Here is a 20871-nt window from a genome sequence, read left to right as displayed (position 1 = left end):
CAAGACTTTGATGAAGATGTGAGCATGAGACACCCTGTTGTTGGGTAATGGTAAGTAATGTAATGAATAGGGATGGACTGATTGCTATATGAAAGTTGTAGAAAAAATTATAAAGTGAAATGGTGGTTAGTTGTATTAAATATAGATAATTATTTATCTTCAGTATTACATTTTGCTGTATACCTCTGTTATTATTGTAATATCTTCAGGCAGATTTGCAGTTCAGTTTTTATTTTCTTTGTAATATCTTTCATAAATTTAACAGTACATATATAGGTGCTGTATTATATACAAAACAGTGCTGTATCTGATATATTTCTTAAATTCCGTGTTTCCAAAGATTTCATATTTTTAAATGATAAAAAAAAAGAAACCTGTCAGCCTACATTACTTGCAATAGATCACCAGTGTGTGTGGTAAAATTATATGAAAAATACCATGCCATTTCCTGAGTAGAAGACCAGGCCATCATAGTAAAGTGTGTTGTAATTGGACTGCATTTCTTATTTTTGTGCACATTTTTGTTTTCATGTTGCAGATGACATTACATTTAAAGCTTACATATGTGAGCATGTATGCTTGTAAATGTGCTATACATCTATGAATATCATTTAATCTATAAGTGAGACCTGCATATGTTAAACCCTTAGACCCCGGGCATTGTAAAACCTGCCAAACCTCCCCACGTGAGCATATTTCGTGAATGTTTTTTTTGTTTTGTTAATTCATTGTCAACTTATAAATGGGTTAATCATTATAAGAAAAATACCAGGATTATGAACTTACATTCAACTTTCATAGTTGGAGAGTTGTCAGGAGTGTTGATGAGCAGTGTGGAGTGATGAAAGATGATCTTGTTTGAAGCTACTGCACACAGCTCACAGTGAGTGGGGAAGTGAATTTGACACACACTTGCAACATACAGTTCTTACTTGAAGGCCCTTTTATATCGTATTTCTATCTTATAGCTATTATAAAACTCGATATAGTTCTATTTTCTTCAAAAGAACTATAAAATACTTAACAGTAGGAATATTAAGGCAGCACAAAACTTATCACTATTTTCAAATATATAACCATACACTATTTACATGTACTTATACTGAATTTAGAACTTCTTGATCATGTGGAAGTCTTTGGAACATGGAGAGTACAAGGCAACTCCACAATCCTTGCACAAGTCACCATATCTTTGTGCCATGGTTCACGGTGGCTGGTGGGGAGGAAGTGTCAGTCTGTAGGCTTAGCACTGTCCTCACCGCCTCAGTAAACTCGACATCCTCTGGGTTTTGTTTCCACCTCATCATTGTCTTCGTCACCAAATACTTTATCAATGCCACTCAAATCAAGCAAAGCAACCTGTGATGAACAGCACTACTGTCAAGCAAATGCCTTTGCTTGCACTTGGGTGTAGAGGAATGAGGTGTCATAAGAGAGGTCTAAGGATGTGCATCCATCATAATATCTGGCAGGTAACTGACCATGAGGCATGATTCTTGAGTAATACACACGAGTTGAGTTGTTACACAAATATCCCATTCAAGGTATTTCCTCCCGCCTGGACATCCAAAACATGCTGCGAAAATTAAGAACGTTTAGGAACGTCACCTGGGGTCCCCTCGGCAAACATCCAGGAACGCCACCCAGGGTTTAAGGGTTAATTGAAGTGAAAACACTAAGAAATGAAGAAGGGTTAGCGATATGTAATTTAATGTTTGTGTGTACGTGTTGCTTAGAATTTTTTTTTTATAATTTCTCTGTTTTCTCTTAGTTTTCATAAGGACTGTACAGTACAGTACAGTATTTACAATTTAATTGGTTATTTATATTCTGTGCTTATTGGTTCATTTCTTCTAAAATTGAGCTGACATGTCTTACATTAAAATCATTAAACAATAAACATTACTAATCTTTCAGTCTCATATGGCTAAGGAATAAGTTTAATGCAGATGATTTGTTCTCAGATAAAGTATGTCATCTCTCATAGCCAATTCCTTTTAAGAAAGATCATGGATTTAATTGGTATCCAACTTATAAGCTCTTAACACTTTTCTGGTGAAGATTATGTTTGATTATTGCCCCTAGTTGATATACAGTGTTGTATACTTATAGTTAATAAATATAAATTCATAAAAAAATGCAACTACAAATAGTAAGCTGACTTAAGAAAATTATATCAACTTATTATTTCAAACTTCTTGACCTGTGCAAACAGGCAACCTGTGAGAAATGGTTCACTGCCAAGCAACCCTAGGTGGACCTGGCCAGTACCCAGGAGACATGGAATACTTGCTGGCAGGTGAACTTTATGTAATGCTACAGTATATTGCTGAAACTAATGAATGCATTGTAGCCTCACCACCCAGTGAATCTAATAGATGTCCCAGTTGGAGTCTAGATTCTAAGCAAAAGGTTTTCCTCACGTTATCTATAACTGTAGTTCATACCTTACCTCCACTTTCCTGCTGTCGCCCAAAATGTGAAGGAATTTCACTACCCAGTAGACAGACATAGGAAGATTAAGTGCTTTCCTTTTTCTTTCTAAACTTATTTTTTCCAGTTCTTGTTTCTTTCACAATGATTTGTTCTTAATTACAAGGTGCTTGGTCTTCAAGTCGTTGCAATGAAATGTGTGAATGGAGAATTTTTTTTTCCATACTATGCAGTTGTGGGGTGGGATTTCTTGTTTGAAGTACCCGTACATTTGATTTGTGATACTTGCTTGTTATGTGATTTCCTCTTTCAATTTCCTTAGCTAATGTAGTTCTCACAGCTTGCACACAAGGCTCCTTAGGTTACAGATGAAGGATTTGGGAAGAAAGTTATATTTTGTGCCTGGGGAGGCAAGTGGGCAACCCAGAATCCATCCTTTCTTGAATGAGGGATGTCTTAAACTGGCAGGTATTTGAAGGCAAAATAAGATATAAACTCCTGTTGTCAGTTAATGTATAAAAGGCACACTTTGTGAAGTGCCTAAACTCAGACCTGGGTTCCTCATTGATCTCAAAAACAAATAACCAGATTCATGTAGTCAACCCTCGCTTTACGCGGTCCCACTTTACGCGTTTACGCGGTACCCTGCCGAACACGGAATGCTCACTTTCCGCGGTGTGTGTACCCTTTTACGCGGAGAGCGGCGCGAGCAGGGTGCGCACAAGGTCGCCCAGTCATCAAAACATTACCGAGTTCTTCACCAGCCACCCACCACAGCCGGCCCAAGTCAGTGATAGTGATAATGATAGTGAGTATATGGACTTTGAGGGGTTTGACAAAGAGGCCTTGCAAGCCTCTGTGGTGGATAGTGATACAATTCATACAGGTGAGGGCCAATAATCTGCCCTCTGCCTCGGAACCAACCCCCCCATCCCCGTGTGCCCAGCCATCTTTTCTACTAATGTAAGTGTTAAAAAACCTAATATTATTGATATTTCTCTTAATTATTAATTGTGTGTGCATACCATCATAAAATTAAGAAGAAGTTATTTTTACTACAACGTAGGTATTGTGTCTGAAAAAGTGGAGTTTGGGGGTCGGCCCGGTCTCTATTTCAATTAATCCCATATGTTATGTTGTTCACTTTATGCGGGCCACCGTGGGTTCAATTGACCGCGTAAAGTGAGGGTTCACTGTAGATGCATTATTAGGGAAGCAAAATGTGTTTATTGCATGCAGCAGTACATTTTCCTTTGATTAATTAAGCATTTTCTTCAAGCACTTCATGACTCGTCATACTGGAAGGTTCTACCGATCAACTCTTGATGGCTGACCAACTCTTACAGGTTGCTCGTCTCCTTAGTAACAATATGGGATTTTGTACCTCATATTTTCACTTTTAGGGGCATTTGATAAAACAGTTTAGGTTAAGAGACCTAATATTTAATGATTTTCTATTTTATTTAAACTGTTGAGATTCTCAAATCAGTATTGAAAAAGAAGTAAATGTTCTTTTAATTTTAGTAATTTTAAATGTAACCGTGTCAGAGTTACAAGAAAATTAAACTTGATTCCTGTGTAGCTGCCACTGAAACTGAGTTAAATACTTGGGGGGAGATCTATTCAATACCTGAATCATGTGTATGTAGATAGTTGTGTCATATTCATTATGAGTGCCATTATCATTGCCTATTGTATACATTAGAGCCAAAGTCAAGTTTTGTATTGAACGTTGAATAAAGTTGTCATGGTAAAACCGAGTTTACTGTTTCCTTTCTTGATGATAAAAGTCTATTGTGAATGCATAAATAGTAAATGGGTTGGAAGAAATGAAATGGATCTGGGTGTGTATGTTGAAAAAAAAATTAAATTTTCAGACCATTGTAAACAGCAGAGACCCTCTTAGTCGCAGTGGCGCCCCCAAGGGCCCTGCCGGAGGCGGTGGCGCCGCCAGGGGCGGCGCAGCTCCCCGTGGCCCTTCCAGGGGCGATGGCACCCTCAGGGATGGTGGCGACCCCGGGGGCCCTCCCAAGGACAATGGCGCCCCCAGGGGCCTCACAGGGTCTGTGGCGACAACAGGGGCCTGACCAGGGACAGTAACGCCCCCAAGGTCATTGTATGGGACGGTGGCGCCCCCATGGGCCCTCCACGGAGCAGTGGCACCCCCAGTTGCCCTGCCAGGGGCGGTGCAGCCAACAGGGGTCCTTCCAGGAGCAGTGCCACCAAGGGCGGTGTAGCCCCCAGGAACAACCTCGCCCCAGGGGCCCTCCCAGAAACAGCCTCGCCCCCAGGGGCCCTGCCAGGGGCGGTGGCACCTACAGTGGCCCTTCCAGGGTCGGTAGCTCCCCCAGGGGCCATTCCAGGGGCAGTGGCACTAACAGGGTCTCTTTGGGGGAGCAGTATCCACAGGGGCCCTCCCAGAGGAGGTGGCATCCCCATGGGCCATTCCAGGGGTGGTGGCACTCCCAAGGCCCTCTCTGGGGCAGTGGCGACCCCAGGGGCCCCCAGGGTCCCTGTCAGGGGCAGTGGAGCCCCCAAGGGTGAAAGTGATACAGTATATTCCAGCACATATTGAAGAAAGCTTTGAAGGGCAGGACAAATACATATGTTCTTTGGAGAGTAATACTGGTAGCAACTAAGTAATACAGTACTTATAAAGTATTATTGTTGAAATAAAATATTCCTTTTAATGATTAGCACTGTCTTAAAAAGTCATTACTGTATATTAAAAAATTTCTTTTATTTTGCCAGAAGCATAATATAATAGATTTATTTTAGAGAATTACCATACAAAGAAAATATAACAAGTTTTAATACTGTAAAGTCAAGTCTTAAAGTAATCAACAGCTAAAGGACCATCATATAATCCATACATAAAAAGTATACTCACTCATACTGTACATATATCATCAGTCTCTCATAAAAAATTGAGAATGCCCAAAAGAGGGCCATCAAATTGGTGCTTGCACTCTGGCAACTCAAGCACCCCGAGAGATTAGAACGGCCTACTATTGCCTCGCTTATACCCAACTCTACATGGGCAAGGGGTGACTCAACAGAATTCTATAAGTTCCTCATATGACATTGCTCAGTCAAGTGTTCATACCTGGAACTAGCAGATGCCCACCCCACTTGAGGTAATAGCCTCAGGTTCAAAAAGCAAACTCTTTTGAAGTGAGAGCTGTAAACTCTTGGAATTATCTGCCAGAGGCTTCTGTGACAGCATCATGCCCAAGTGGCAAATAGGATAAAGTAAAGTACAGTGCAGTACAGTATAAAGCTTTTCAAAGGTGTAGTGCTCCTTCAATTGAAGTAATGTATGTCTGTTTGGTGTATGAGATACAAAAATAACTGCCAATTGACTGAGAATGTCCAAAGGTGGCCACCATACTAGTGCTGGTACTTAAACAACTTACTTAGCATGAGAGATTAGAATGTCTTCAATTGCCCAGTTTATACTATTGAAGGTAAGGGGCAATTCAGGATTAGTTAATAAACATTGTAAAAGGCATTACACAGTCAAATGTACATATCTGGAGTCGGCATATGGTCGCCCCATTAGAGGTCACAGCCACAAGTTAAAGAAGCTACCAGTACAAAAAACTGTCGGGTAACTACTCTGCAGTAAGAGTTGTGAATTTGTACAATGCCTGCCAGAGAATGTTGAGACAGCACTAACTGTGAACTCCTTTAAGCCTACACCAACAATGGCACATGTTCAGGTACTCTCAAGAGCCTGTACATGTCCTACCTGCCAACAGTGCCTAACAAAGATCTGACAAGTGACAACGAGGATAAGTAAGGACGTTCTGATACTTCTCTATATGAACAGATATTTTGCAAAATTAATGTTGAGACTTTCGATACTCTATTAAAAATATATATTCAATAACACTGTACACAAGGGATAAGGAGAGAAACTGCAATGCCAGGGTTTGGGAAACCTTTCGAGGTTATCTGAAAATAACAGGAATAACATGAATGGACTCTGGTAGGAGTGTTCTACAATACTGGTTTTCTGTATAGCTTAGCTGAGGTTAAATTTGAGGTTACATTAAGTACAGATATTCAGAAAAAAAGACAAAATATATAAGAGTAAGAAAAGTCAAGAATAAGGTCATGGGATACCAGCATAATCTATGTTTCTGGTCTTGCACAGATATATACTGTACATAGATTAAACTGATATACAATATATCTCAGGTTTGAGCTTCTTTATGTCCAGAACATATTCAAGTACACTGGTGAGCAGTGACAGCTGACCAACTGACTAGTAAGCAGCCAAATGGTGAAAAGAATAAACCAAAGGAAATAAAGAACCCAAATGATATTATGTACTTAATTAAACCATCATATGATATACAGTAGTCAAATTATAATCTTATACTTATTCTCTCTAGGTTAGTAAATGCTTTTAATGTGTATACTGCACAGTAATGATCTTCAACCATTACAGAGGGTCATCATTATACGTTGGGAATGTGTTCCAGAGAAAGGCGACTTACAGTGATTAAAGGTAATTGCATTCCAACACGTACAGTAACACCCTCTGAAAGCTCAAGATATGTTCCAAGAGAGAGAGAGTTTTCATCAAATCAGCTTACAATAGAGGCATTATAACAGACTGTATTATATAGTATTTGATATGGAGATACATTCTTAACAACATTGTTTGTTACCTTTGAGTGATATATGATGGCTTGATTTCACAACTTGTACAATAAAAGAAGTGATTAATAAATAAGTCATTAGTTATGGTAAGCTCGACAGCATGGTGAGGGATGGTGCAGGAAATCAGCTGTTTGTGCTATGTAAACAAAGCCACCAGGAATTTAATATGACACAATAACTCGTCTAGGGTCGAGTGACATTTTTTACTCAGGAAAATTGATTATTTTACAAAAATGTTTCATGAACCAGGCACCAAATGAAGCTAGATACTGTAATGTAAGAATTATGGTGAAATTGCATATTTTCGTTATAATGGACCCGGGGCTGATGATTGCAGGAAGTGTGTTGTTATCACAGTTCAGTCAACACTCCTCCCTCCCTTCACCTCTCTCCGGCTATGCACCCAGGTGTAGCTTCGAGTTTCTTTTTCATAATTTCTTTACATGCAAACCCTTCATTGCATAAGAACTGAATAACGCTTTCTAAACTTTCATTTTTTTGGTGTTGTAACACTTGTGTGATATACAGTGGTCCCTCGGTAAACGGGCACAATCCGTTCTAGAAGGTTGCTCGTTAACCAAAAAACTCGTTAACCGAAACCATTGTTTCAATGGGTTTTTAGGTAATTGGTTCCAGCTCACCGAAAAATGCCTAAATTCAACAAAATAGGTAGAAAGGTACACTTACTTTGAGGTGTGTATGTAGAAGGCTCCTGGATGATGATGATGATGATGGGAATTAGAATGGGGGTGGAGGAGAAGGGAGAAGAGAAGGCATTGGGGTGGAAGAGAAGTCGCCCCATGGTGCCATTTCACCCATAAAATTTTAGTTCTCTTGGTGTAATTCAAGATTATTTTCTTTAAATCAACACTGCACTGCATTATATATTGTCAATATGTAAAATAAACTTCAAAATGACCAATAATTTGCTTGTAAACACAGAAAAAATGCATTTAGTTGAAGAGAGTCTCAAGCAAGATGTTACCTCCACTGAAAAGACAAAAAGACTGATGCCTGTATGCTGTGTTGGCAGGCTGGATGGCGTGCCACAAACTAGTGACCTTACCTTCAATTATGTTCATTAATTGTTAAAATGACTAAAAAATTTAATATTAAACTTTTAAAATTATTGAATAGTATAAACTTCGTGATATTTACTAAAAGGGTAAGGAATTTAAGCCCTAGATCCGATTACTGTATTGGCAGACTAATACTACAGCTGGTGGACCGCCAAATGTAAGCTAAAACATGCGGAGGTCGGCTCGTATGAAACTCGTTAATCGAGGGATTGCTCGTTAACCGAAGTTAAGAGTCTTATGGAAGGTAACTCGTGAACCGAAATCTCGTTAACCGAGGGACCACTGTATAGATATCTGCAGCGAGGTACACCAACTCCTTGTTTAATGTCTTCCCAACTAACTTTGTTTTGTCATAACGTTGCTTCTCTTTATTTACCCATGATTACAACAATGTTGTTTTACGACCCACCTGATTCATTATACAGTAATGTCACCTTAATGTTGTCATCCATCCTTCACAAGTCCTTGGCATAACAATTTAAAACAGTTATTTTGTCTACTTTATAAACACTTGTAAAAGTATCTATGTTGTAACAAGATTTGGCAAATAAATATTCTGTACATTACTGTAATCCCTTTATACACCTTCTGAAACCTTAATGAAGAAAGTCATCCAATGTATGAATCTAGTATACAATATAGTCTGCATTTACGCAGTCCATTGAACCCGTGGAGGTCCACGTAAAACGAGAAACGCGTAAACGAAATAACAGAACATATGGGATTAATTGAAACAGAGACTGGGCCGACTCCCTAACTCCACTTTTTCCGACACCTTGGAGTAAATATAACATCATAATTTTATGATGGTATTGACACACACATAATATCTAAATAAAAAACTACAAATATAAAGGTGTTTAACACTTATGTTAGTAGAAGCGATGGGTCGGCACACGTGGATGGCGGCTGGTTCCGAGGCAGAGGGCAGATTAGTGGCCCTCCGGTGAATCACTATCATTATTCACAGAGGTTTGCAGGGCCTCCCTGACAAACCCCTCAAAGTCCATATCCTCACTGTCACTATCACTGACTTGGGCTGGCTGTGGTTGTGGTGGGTTGCGGGCAAGACTAGCTTTGATGTTGTTGTGATACACCTGGACATACGGCTCCATAATTTTTGACAGAAGGTTATTAGACACTTCATACCGATGCTTGACTGTGTCTTTGTCAAGGATGAGCTTGACTTTTTCCCCCAACTCGATGACTTCCTTCACATAACCATGGCTTGGTCCAGGTAGTTCAAGGTTTCTCGGGGGTGGTGGGGGTCCAGCGGAAGCCATTGTGAGGGGAATAGCGGGCACAGGAGAGAATAGTATACACGGAGAACTGAGAACAATGAGACTGGCCCGGCTAGGTCAGCGACTTCTTCCCTCTGGTGGCAGGGCACGTCATGTTACATGAGACCAATCACAGCTAGCGGCAGAAGGAGGTAAGGATGTGTGACCCAATCACAGTCTGATACGTCATATGACGTCAGCGATAATGTAAGAGCGACCTAATGCGCACCCTCATTGACTCACACACACACTTAATGCCCTGTTGTACCCACCAAGCCCCTATGTTACGAACAGTATTACTCTCTGGAAACTTATTCTAATGTCTCCATCCCCCACTACTGCTACTGTTGTGGGTGTTGGCGGTACAGTGGTAACTGGTGTATCTCTCGGTATTGTACTATGTCATGGGCTCAAGTCCTGTCCTGGTTCAGACACAGGTGGGAATGATATTTTATCCAAAGTGACCCTATCAAACATCACAAGTTTTCTCTGGGTACTCGGTTTCCTCCTGTACTTACACTGGAGAAAGAGCAGACCAACTGCCCAAAAGGCTAGTAAGCTTATAAGTGGTGAAATGATAAATTATACATACTGCCTATCTCTGTTTACTTCATTTGCATCAAACAAAAATTAACATATTTCTTTCATTGTTTCCAAACATTATCTAACACTTGCAAACTTATTATCTACATATCCCCTCTGGCAAGTCATTTTCTTTCATTCACTGATTATTTCTCTACACAACACTTATTGTTAAAATGTTTTTATACAGTTATATAATTGGGTTAAAAAAGTATTAAAAAATAATAAAATTAATTGTGAATTAACACGCGAATCAATGAAGACATACATTATTATCTTTATACAGGTGGTCCTCATTATAAGTGGTTAAAAGGGACCAGAAAAAAAGCCACTGATAATGAAACCACTTCCAAAGGGGAATTAATTCCCATAAGAATTAATAGGAATAGGGTGTAATCAAAACTAATTAGAGAAGACACCAGTCCAAAAATGCGAAAGTCCGAAAAAAGCGAACACATGTTATTACTACACTTTAACAACTTAGATCTTTAAGTGTATAACAAGGTTACTAAAAGAATATTACATCAACAATAATAAAATATGAAACAGATATAAGTCTGGTTGTCAACAACTATTTTCACCGAGATGATTGTTATATGCTGCTAAGTGTAAGTAACCACAGAATTTGTCTTATGAATAAAGAGAAAACTGTATACTGTACAGTACTATAATGATAAAAATAAGAACTAATAAGTGTAGGAGTATATTATCTGTGAAAGACAAGTGGGAGCAGCAGGCAGAGGGGAGGAGACAGGGGTGGGGGAGGGAGGGTGGGTGGCTCCCTCTACCTCTCTCCCACGATTCCTTTAACAAGTCTTTATGAAATTTCACCATAATTCTCTTATCATTTAGATTCATTTGGTACCAGGTTGATAAAATATTATCATAAAAGAATCAATTTTCTTGAAAAAATAATCACACACTCAACACTACGAAACGTATGTTTACAAAGGGCAAACAGCCGATAGGCTTACCACAATGTCTTATATTCAACACTTAGTACAGTACAGTAATGTATTTATCATAATAAATAGTATTGTACGGGTAGTGTATTTATCACCAGTTAATAAGTACTATTATAGTATATTTATCATCCATCACCTAAATAAGTGATATTGTAGTTTACAGTACAGTATTATGTATCTGCATATACCCTGGTTTATTCATTAATCAGTTGTCTAAGTGTACAAGTAGCCAAATTGAGCCATGATGTATCACTCAAAGGTAGTAAACAGCACTATTACAAATGAATGCACGCAAGCACGCACACACAGTAAAACCTCGATCAATAGGACTTCAATATATAGTACAGTATATGAATTCGGTTTTTTCGGACTCTAAGGTGCTCTGGTCACCTGAAACTTATAAAAAAATTCAGTGCATATTTTAAGAAATGGGAAAGAAAACATAAATCTTATGAAAAGAACAACACTTACTCACTAAATACTGTACAGTGGTCTAATCAGATTTGCTATAGGCCCACCGAGAACTAAGACACTGAGTACTGTACAGTTGTACCCCACTTAACGCGGTCAATTGAACCCAGAGGGTCCTGCGTTAAGTGAAATCCGCGTTAAGTGAACAACAGAACATATGGGATTAATTCCAATAGAAACCGGCCCGACCCCAAACTCCACTTTTTGAAGGCACATACCTATGTTGTAGTAAAAATAACATCTTAATTTTATGATGGTACATGCACACAATTAATACTTAAGAGAAATAGAGAAATACAGTCGCCAAGTTAATGTCCATTCAAATAATGGACTCAACTCCCTCCCACTCTCACACTACACTGCCGGCTCTTCCCTCTCAGAGAAATTTTTGGGGGAAAACCACTAAATTTTAATAAATAATACCTCAAACTAAAGTTAGGATAATACAATTGACATTGCTGGATTCCTTGTAAGACCAGGAATATTTTGAATATAAATGTCATATATTTTGCACAAAAGATAACATAGTTACCTAGAGAAAAATTTTTATCTAAAATTGTATGTTTAATGCAAAATATATGATGTTTATATTCAAAATGATCACCAAATTATAAGAATTCCAGCAATGTAAATTATATTCTGACCGGGTAATTTGTATGAATTTTATGAGCTAAAACAAATATCTTCAGTTAATAAAAAAAAAAATTCTTCACGGGTAACAGATGGTCGGTCGGTCCCTCCCTCCCCCCCACCCCCCACCAACCGTCCCAAGGAGATGTGTGGGATAACCACTAAATTTTAATAAATAATACCTCAAACTAAAGTTAGGATAATATAATTGACATTGCTGGATTCCTTGTAAGACCAGGAATATTTTGAATATAAATGTCATATATTTTGCACAAAAGATAACATAGTTACCTGAGAAAAAATTTTTATCTAAAATTTGTATGTCTAATGCAAAATATATGATGTTTATATTCAAAATGATCACCAAATTATAAGAATTCCAGCAATGTAAATTATATTCTGGCAGGGTAATTTGTATGAATTTTATGAGCTAAAACAGGCAGTCAGGCAGGGTGGCGGGTGGGGCAAATCTAAAAATAGCGTCTCGAGCCGGACACTCACCGCGTATATGTGGAAAAAATCCGTGTTAAGTGAAAGTTCAGCTCTGGCGAGGCACCGCGTATATGATAAAACGCGTTAAGTGAAACCGCGTTAGGCGGGGTAATACTGTATGTAAGCAGGCTGGGGCTGATCGGGTGTTGCCGCATTCGTCAGGTTTATTTATTTAAAGATTCATTATTTTATTCTCTTATGATTGGCCTCTTATGGTTTATGGTTCGTCATGATTAATAAAATATCTTCAATAATAGAGAAAACATACAATAAGTAATTTGTAATACTATGACCTGAAAATAAAAGGCTACACCTTAGAAACATTTGTTAAACATTTGATGACACATTATTTTATGAAATTATTTAACTTAAGGTACTTTAAGTCATTTGGAGTCCGTGTGTTGATGAGGCACAAGCTACCTAACCATGCACTCACACACTCATTTAGTGAAAGTGGTTCAGTGAGACATGCCCACCACTTCTTATTTCACGTTCATCCAAAAACTGCTATGCTTCCTTTTAGCCACTACACCACCTTGCTTCAGCTACAAAAATAGTTCAACAATGTCACCAAAGACACAGCAAAGTTGATAATAATTATTGTTCTTGGAGCACTTCAAAATAATGTCTGTGGACACAGGCAACTGGTATTGAGCATGCATAGCTCAAACATCTGTGCTCCCAAAGATTGATGGATTTCAGCCTTTGAATTCTCTTAACTTTTGGGGACTTTATACATGTAGGTCCACAATTATTTGACCACTTAAGTGCAAAACCAATTATAATAAAGACAATTATAACAAAGTCCCCCTGAACATAGTAATGCAAATGTTCTCTGTCTTAAATAATAATAATAATATAATTAATAATATAAAATAACAGCAAGCAAGATGTTTGCAAACAAATGCTCGCAGCTAGGTAACAGTTTGCCACATCAGGTTCACTTCAGGGATATGGGACAGGCAGTACACCAGGTTCACAAGAGTATTAATGGGTGAATCTTGATCCAACTGGCACATCAATAGCTTGTAACCATACTAAAGGGAGTCCACATGTCCTGCTAACCCTATATCCTGCATATGATTTCTTCAATGCACTAACCAATACCATGTACTGTACAGTATTTTAAATGTGTGGATTACTGTGAGGTGAACACCCTGTACACTAAGAAGACCTCTCATTAAAATTTATCATATCACACTAAGTTACGTTTAATAGATTCTCACTATTCTCAATTCAGCCTCCTTCTAAGAAGAAAGAGATTACAGAATTGAATAACCTGTACAGTATAAAGAAGCATCTAAGATTTGTGGAAATCTTAATGCTCTGATGAAAATTCTATCACAATGGCCAGTTGAAATTAAAATACCTGTAGTTCAAAATATAAAAAATTTAGTGATTCTTAACATTACAAGCTATACAATGCACTAAAACTTAATATAATAAACCTCATACGTGCAAAAAAAAAAAAAATTGAAAAAGATACGTATAAGGAATTGGTAATTTTTTAAATTGTTATTTTTTTACAATTTTCTCCAAAACTATTAGCTGTATAAAACTTTGAAAGCCACTGTTGGAAAGTTCATAAAATTCTCCTTCTACAACTATACTACACTTGGTAGGTGTGTGAGAAACTATCTGAAATATGATGTTGGGAACCTAAAACTGTTTTTCATTAATCGAATGAAAAAATATAGTCTCTTTTTGCGCCTTATTTATTTACTTTATGGCTTATGTTAAAGCCAAAACAATAACAAAGCTGGTGAAGTACAGTAATGTACTGTATAACTTAAGCAAAAAAAAAATCCTTGTGTGATAAATTGGTGAGTGGTAATGACAGGTTCCATTATGACTTTCCTGGTCATAGAAACTTTATTGCGTGTGCGAGAGAGATAACAGAAATTCTACATCCTAACATATTCCATCTGCTTTATTAGGGTAAGTACCTGGGCAGGGTCACGTAGTGGTTGGCTTCGCCATGACCTCATAAACCAAAGCCACCCCAAGCCAATGCTGTGACCAATAAGGGTAATGAGCATAATGGCAAGACCAATAGAAGCATGGGAATCTGAACTAGTACAATACGCACACACGGCCCAAATGCAATACACTATGCTCTCTGCCACCTGCACTGATGGGTTATGCATGGGGTAGAAGGTGTATATGTCAACTGGATCATCAAAGAGCTCTATATTTCTGGCTGCTTTCACATAGGCCAAGTAGCCCATGAAACCAACAACCCCTGCAGCCTTGGCAGAAAGGTAGATGATGGGGATGTACAGTAGCGTGGTGATGACGCTCGTACCACATACCAGGATGGTTCTTGTAACTGAGGGATAGATATGATGTGATCATTTTTAAGACTGATGGCAAAAATATTGTTGGTGAAAGAGTGTGTAAGATATATAAGAACATGTTCACTAGCATTTCACATTTATCACTTACCATAGAAGAAAAGCTTGAGACCAGCCAGTAAGAAGACATCAAGGTTGGTGTGGTAGAGTGTTCTCTGCGTCACCATCCATGTCAGTATCCCAAACACTGTGCTTGCATAGATCAATGCAGGGATTGAATCACCTGTATGGGAATAACATGAAGATATTATTATTACTGACTACAATGGCAGCCTATGGCTCCAGAACAATTGATACTAGAGACACCAGCTCTGAAATAGTTGACAACTCTATATTCAACATAAGGTTTTGACCTGGTCCCTCAACAGTGACAACGGTTCCTATAGTGCATCTATATAACGTTGACACAGATATAGTTCAGAAAATTGTCAAGAGCTAACTTTCTTGGGAGTGAGAGCTGTGAACACTTGGAGTGATCTGCCAGTGAGTGTTCTGATGGCAATGAGTGTTAACTCAATCGGGGTCAGACTTAACCAACACTGGCACAAGTTCAGATATATTTGATAATCGGTGCATGCCCAGCACTGTAATTGCCAACAGTGCATAACCATGACAAGATTGATGTATGACCTATTGTAATTTTGCGATTTGAATTGCCAGATTACCATACAGTCCTCACTAGATTACCACATGGTCCGGGCCAGATTATTTTGCCAAGCAGGCATTTATCTCTCACTCACTCACACATGCAGGCCTCCTAGTTTCACAAATCAGTAGCTTCTCAGTTTTTGTGAGGTAGGGATCTCGCCTTTGGACTTCACTACCTCACCATGTGTTTCTACTGTCCAACCCCCAAGTGCAAGTGTTGTAGCAGTCTCCTGACCAAAATTAATCGTAAAAAGGAATAATTAAGAAAAAAGTCCTGTCTCATACTGCCTATAAATGTTGTGTACCTCATACTGACAGCCTCACCTACTGCCTCACACACATGCCACTTTGTGTGCATTCTTTACTCACACTAGCCCCTGTGATGCCAACCTGTGGTAAGGACATGGATTTCTTTAAGGTTTATGTGATGCATGACCGGGGGGGTATGCCTACCATAGCCTGGTGCCTGGTTAAATTTGGCCCTGGATATACTGTACTGCACTACTCTGATATCAGCATACAGTATCACACTAGTGTTTACAGTGCACATTAAACAATATAACCAGCATAAAAATCTTAAACTAAACAAGATCCAACTGTCTCCTTAAAAATAAATGCATCATGGTAGTTAGCCCTTTCCATGCAATTCCAACACTTTATCATTTTATTCTGGCTATTGCCAAAGGGTTAATTATATTAGTGTTGTAATAGTTAATGTCTGAAAATATAAACCAATATTTTTATTTTATTTTTAGCGTGTATATCATTTAGAGATGAATTAGATTTATAGAATTGTTTTCTCATATGTATACATCACAACTATAGCAAGAAATAACTTTGTATCAATGAAGCAGAAACACAACCTCCAAACTTACTTAAAGCTTCAGCGCCCACTCTGCTGAATGTAATAAGTAACTGTAATCCTTTTTTAACCTCTTAACACTTGTGATGAATGTAGAGGTGGGAGATTTATGGGTCATGTTACTGACCTGACCTGATGCAATGTCAGGTCACCCATTGTACATAAACTTTTCTCTCATTAGCAGTGGAGGTGGGGTGAGGGATTAGTGGTCTCATATTACTGACCTTCTAATGCAATGTCAGGTCACCCATTGTTAGGATAAAGGATTAGTGGGTCTCATGACCTGAAAATATCTTGAATAAAGATGCAAGCTAAGGTCCTCTAGTGTTTCCCACTTACTGAATGCACAGTCCAGTATACGTAACTGTAATCACTTCTTATGTCTTAAAACTGCTTTAACACTGTATTCTTGGCTGACTGTGTCCTGGTACAGTAATGTACAGTACTGCACAATACTAAGTGTACACAAAAACAGCAACTAGCAAGGGACCAATCTTCTATAATGGCAGCAGAATATGAACTAAACGATCCAAGCAGCTAGGCCACCCATGCGCCTGGCATGATGCAATCTCTCAGAACTCCCAGAAATTTATTCCAAAGCCCAGAATGAAGATTATTAGGGCAGATTTTCTCAAAATTGCACCTGATTTTCATCCTGGAAACTCGTTCGCAAACCCAGAATGGAGAAAGTTTTCAAGGAATTTTTCCAGCCCAATTTCAATTCTGGCTATTGGAGAGTTCCAGGGATCGGGGATTCTGGCTAACAGGGAAATTACTAGTACCTGTACTTCACATACTTTCTCAACTTTGCAACAATGCTCTTCCTAGACTCTTATGATGCCAACCTACAATAAGTACTGTACATGCATTTCTTTACTGTTTATTTATACATGACCAGTGTAATTTATAATTTTTTTGTCTAATTCTCCCGATGATACCTGTGCGTGTGTGGAAAGGGGGTGCATATGTCTACCTTAGCCCTGTGCAGGGAGGTTAAAATAAGACAGCAGAATGAGAATTAGAATGAATGAACCACTGACTCAGTAACCTAACAACTATGCCAAGGAGGTTCAAATCATTTGGAAGAATTAACAGTTTCTTTCTCAATAAATCAATAGTGTACCAACTGTCTATGCATTTGGTTTGTTCAAGCTGCATCAATCCTGTTAACTCAAAGTATCAACACTGCCATTGCTCAATCACCCTAATTGGATTGCCAAACAAGCACCATCTAGTGATGTAATTTACATGCTTATGAGACACTTCTATATTCTTCACAAGCCATTACTAAGACATGAACATAGATCCTTCATTTTGACTACAGCCAATAATAGTTTCCTCAGAAGTTTTATGCATTATCTCAAGACAAATTTAAATTTAATAACAAGATGGGAGTCATATATCGAGACTTTTAACTTACAAACACGCCCCCCCCCCCCAAAAGTACATAAAATTATTTTCTTACTTTACCCTTCATATGTGCCCGGAAACTCAATGTAATAAAGATCTTCACTGCAGCCACGGGCCATATTGGAAGCCAAATCAACTTGGTCAGGTCTCTGTTGACGAAGCTGGTGATATCTACAAAAGACCGTTTTGTAATATTATAAACTTCATAACCATTGATCCTAGATAGGTTTAAAACATAGTGGGTATCATTGCAGATGACATGTGGATTTTCACTGATGATACGATCAGGCAAAGTGCCAATGCGTTTATCTGTACAAGAGGCATGAAGGATCTTTGTGTTGGTCGAATCTGTCACAATGTGATATGATAGATTCATTTTATCTGAAAACAGTGCCTGTAACTTTCGTATTACATATTTGTATACGCTTGGCTCCCCACCATATATATCGGGAGGAGCATCTAGATTAAGAACAATCTTTTTGGTGTTAGGAATGAACTTTGTCTTCTCCATTTTGACTGAGACATCAGTGCCCTGTTCAACAGTACAGATGATATTGGATGGCTGAAGGACGACAGGAGCTCCTGATGTGTCAGCTGGTACCGCCTCAGACTGGGAGAGAACACAGCTCCTCAAGCTGTATTCAGATCCTTCAACTGAAAGCTTTTCAAAGGAGTTCCTCATTTCACAGACGAGTGCAAACTTTGCCCTGAGAGTCCGACGTGTCTTCTCCCGCTGGCTCTGTACACAGCAGGCCCGTAGGCCATGCCATGCCCCACGACTCAACCTGCAATGTGTCACATAATCAGGAAACAGGTGGATAAAAAAAAAGAAGAGATATTCAGTAAAACTGTCATACAAGTTCACACCAATACACAATGCCCATTATTTATTCTCCAAAGTTGTCACTGTACAGGTACTGTATATGAAAACAACATAAACACCCAATAACTTTTTTTATGGGGAATAGCCCACCCGGGTACAGGTCATCAATCCACAACGGGGCATAGGGGGCAAAAAATAAGAGTAAAAAGAAATTAAAAATATGAAAAAAAAAGATTAAATTAATCTAAACCACAGAGATGCCAGAAAGCCAGCTTTTTGAAGCGAGACGGATTGTATGAGTATGGAAACACAGAAGAAGGCAGAGCATTCCACAGTTTGGCTGTGTGAGGAAAGAAGGATGTACTATAACGAGTTATTCTAGTGTGACCGACATCCACAGAGAAACGGTGGGCACTGCAGGCAAGACGAGTGTTACGAGCCCACAGCCTTGCTGGCGGTACACAAGATGCCAAATCCACTGAACATTGCCTATTAAAGTACCTGTAAGAGACACAGTGGAGCATTTACAAACTACACATTACTCTCAAAGAAAACAAATAACTACAGTAAGGTCAATACAGTGGGGCATGCTATAACGAATCTAACTGGTTCTAGAACCTCGTTCGTTATAGCATTAGTTCGTTATAGGATTAATCCGTTCCAGGCCCCCAAATACAACCACTTAACACTGAAAAATTTCTGTGGAAATTGTAAAAAATACGGTACTTTATCTTACCTTAGTGTTGTTAGTATGCAGGACAGGAGGGAGAGGAGGAGCGGGGAGGAGAGAATTATGGAAAAGAGGTGGAAGGAGAGGAGTCATCCTTCCTCGCCCTCTTTGGTGACTGTCTTACAGGCACTTTGTCTGTTTATTTATAATTTCTTTCTTAGTTTCAAGGGTTATTAGCTTTCTCACTCGCTTTTGACGATTCATTGTTACAATTGTACACTTGTATAACAAAATAGTTATAAAAATAACACGAATTTCCACCTCAAAAGACGAAATTTCAACAAGTTCAGTGGTGCACTGACTACACAATGAACCAATATGGTGCCTGACGCTCTTTATGTGAGCCGCGGTACAACAATATTCATGCGCCAGACGAAATAGTCCTGAATTCATCCGCGTTTGTTGTAGGAGTTGCGTTCGTTATAGCATTCTCAATTTTATAGGTAAAACCGTTCGTTATAGGAACATTCGTAGTAGAATCCGTTCATTATAGCATACCCCACTGTACATGTAAATAAGAAACATTATACAAAAGACAAATGATATACTGTACCTTGTATTACTTTAATAAAGTGACTCTCTTAAAGGCACTATGAATACTGTACAGTACAACATACTAATACTAAGCCTTTAAGGAGGCATTATGGCTGGCACTGCACCACACCACCTTCATTTCACCAGCTATAAAATTAGGTGAACACATTTATAGCTTTTTCAATTCAACAGCTTAAATGTATTGAAAAGAACATTTGCAGTTTTTATAATTAAAAACATGAGCCTTTAAATCTGAAGCACCTGCATGTATTAAGAGAAATTAAGGTGTTGCCGGCTGTCTATATTGCATTATGTAACCCAACTACCACAAGTGCCACATGTGTAGCCCAGAATCCGAGTGCTTAGAAGATTCACTAACTAAGGACTCTGGGGCTATTTTAGGTTAATAGAAACAGCTGTAAAGATACATTTTCATTTATTTTTTATTTAGGTCATTAATCAAAATAACTGCATTATGGTTAAGCAAAATCTATTCATACTTTTTTACAGTTCTTTCCAGTTGCATAATTATAGCTTCCTTGTCTCCCCTGACCCCGCTGGTTAGGTTCACACAACACAGTCACCATACAGTACAGCACAGTACTTACAAGAAGAGAGTTGATTGTGATGTCAAGAAGAGGAAGAATAATCCCAATTTGTTAAATCCATGGAACAATCTGAAAAAAAGACAACCTAAAAATAAGCTTTTTCTTTCCTTATACTGTATCGTACTGTAGTACAGTACGTACTTTACTGTAATAACAGTGCAGTGAAAATGAGTAAAAAATCCTGTTCAACATCCTGGGCCCACTAGGGAGCTGTGGCAGAGGGGATGCAGTACTGGACACTCAGAAATAGGCCCTAAAAACTTAGCACAGTAATGATGACATGAAATCCAAGTAAATTG

General features: G+C 38.6%; 2 protein-coding genes across 2 annotated transcripts in view; one reads left to right on the top strand and one right to left on the bottom strand.

The window, feature by feature from the left end:
- Positions 1 to 1124: 1124 nt before the first annotated feature.
- Positions 1125 to 5008, top strand: LOC121878974 (splicing factor, proline- and glutamine-rich-like). The gene is made up of 3 exons (XM_042385425.1): positions 1125 to 1216; positions 4325 to 4495; positions 4834 to 5008. Exons 1-3 carry the CDS (start codon positions 1125 to 1127, stop codon positions 5006 to 5008), a joined length of 438 nt encoding a protein of 145 aa, XP_042241359.1.
- A 9396-nt stretch (positions 5009 to 14404) lies between these two features.
- Positions 14405 to 20871, bottom strand: part of LOC121879036 — a 41675-nt gene continuing 35208 nt past the window's right edge. The window contains exons 3-6 of the mRNA XM_042385518.1: positions 20573 to 20641; positions 17938 to 18662; positions 15049 to 15180; positions 14405 to 14932 (exon numbers count right to left, since the gene is read on the bottom strand). Coding sequence (XP_042241452.1) covers positions 14508 to 14932; positions 15049 to 15180; positions 17938 to 18662; positions 20573 to 20641 — 1351 coding nt within the window. The 3' untranslated portion in view covers positions 14405 to 14507. The remainder of the gene's footprint in view (positions 14933 to 15048; positions 15181 to 17937; positions 18663 to 20572; positions 20642 to 20871) is intronic.

The sequence above is a fragment of the Homarus americanus genome, unplaced genomic scaffold, assembly GCF_018991925.1.
Source record: "Homarus americanus isolate GMGI-L3 unplaced genomic scaffold, GMGI_Hamer_2.0 scaffold4060, whole genome shotgun sequence".
Classification (NCBI taxonomy): Eukaryota; Metazoa; Arthropoda; class Malacostraca; order Decapoda; family Nephropidae; genus Homarus; species Homarus americanus.
This window is presented reverse-complemented; position numbering and strand designations above follow the sequence as displayed.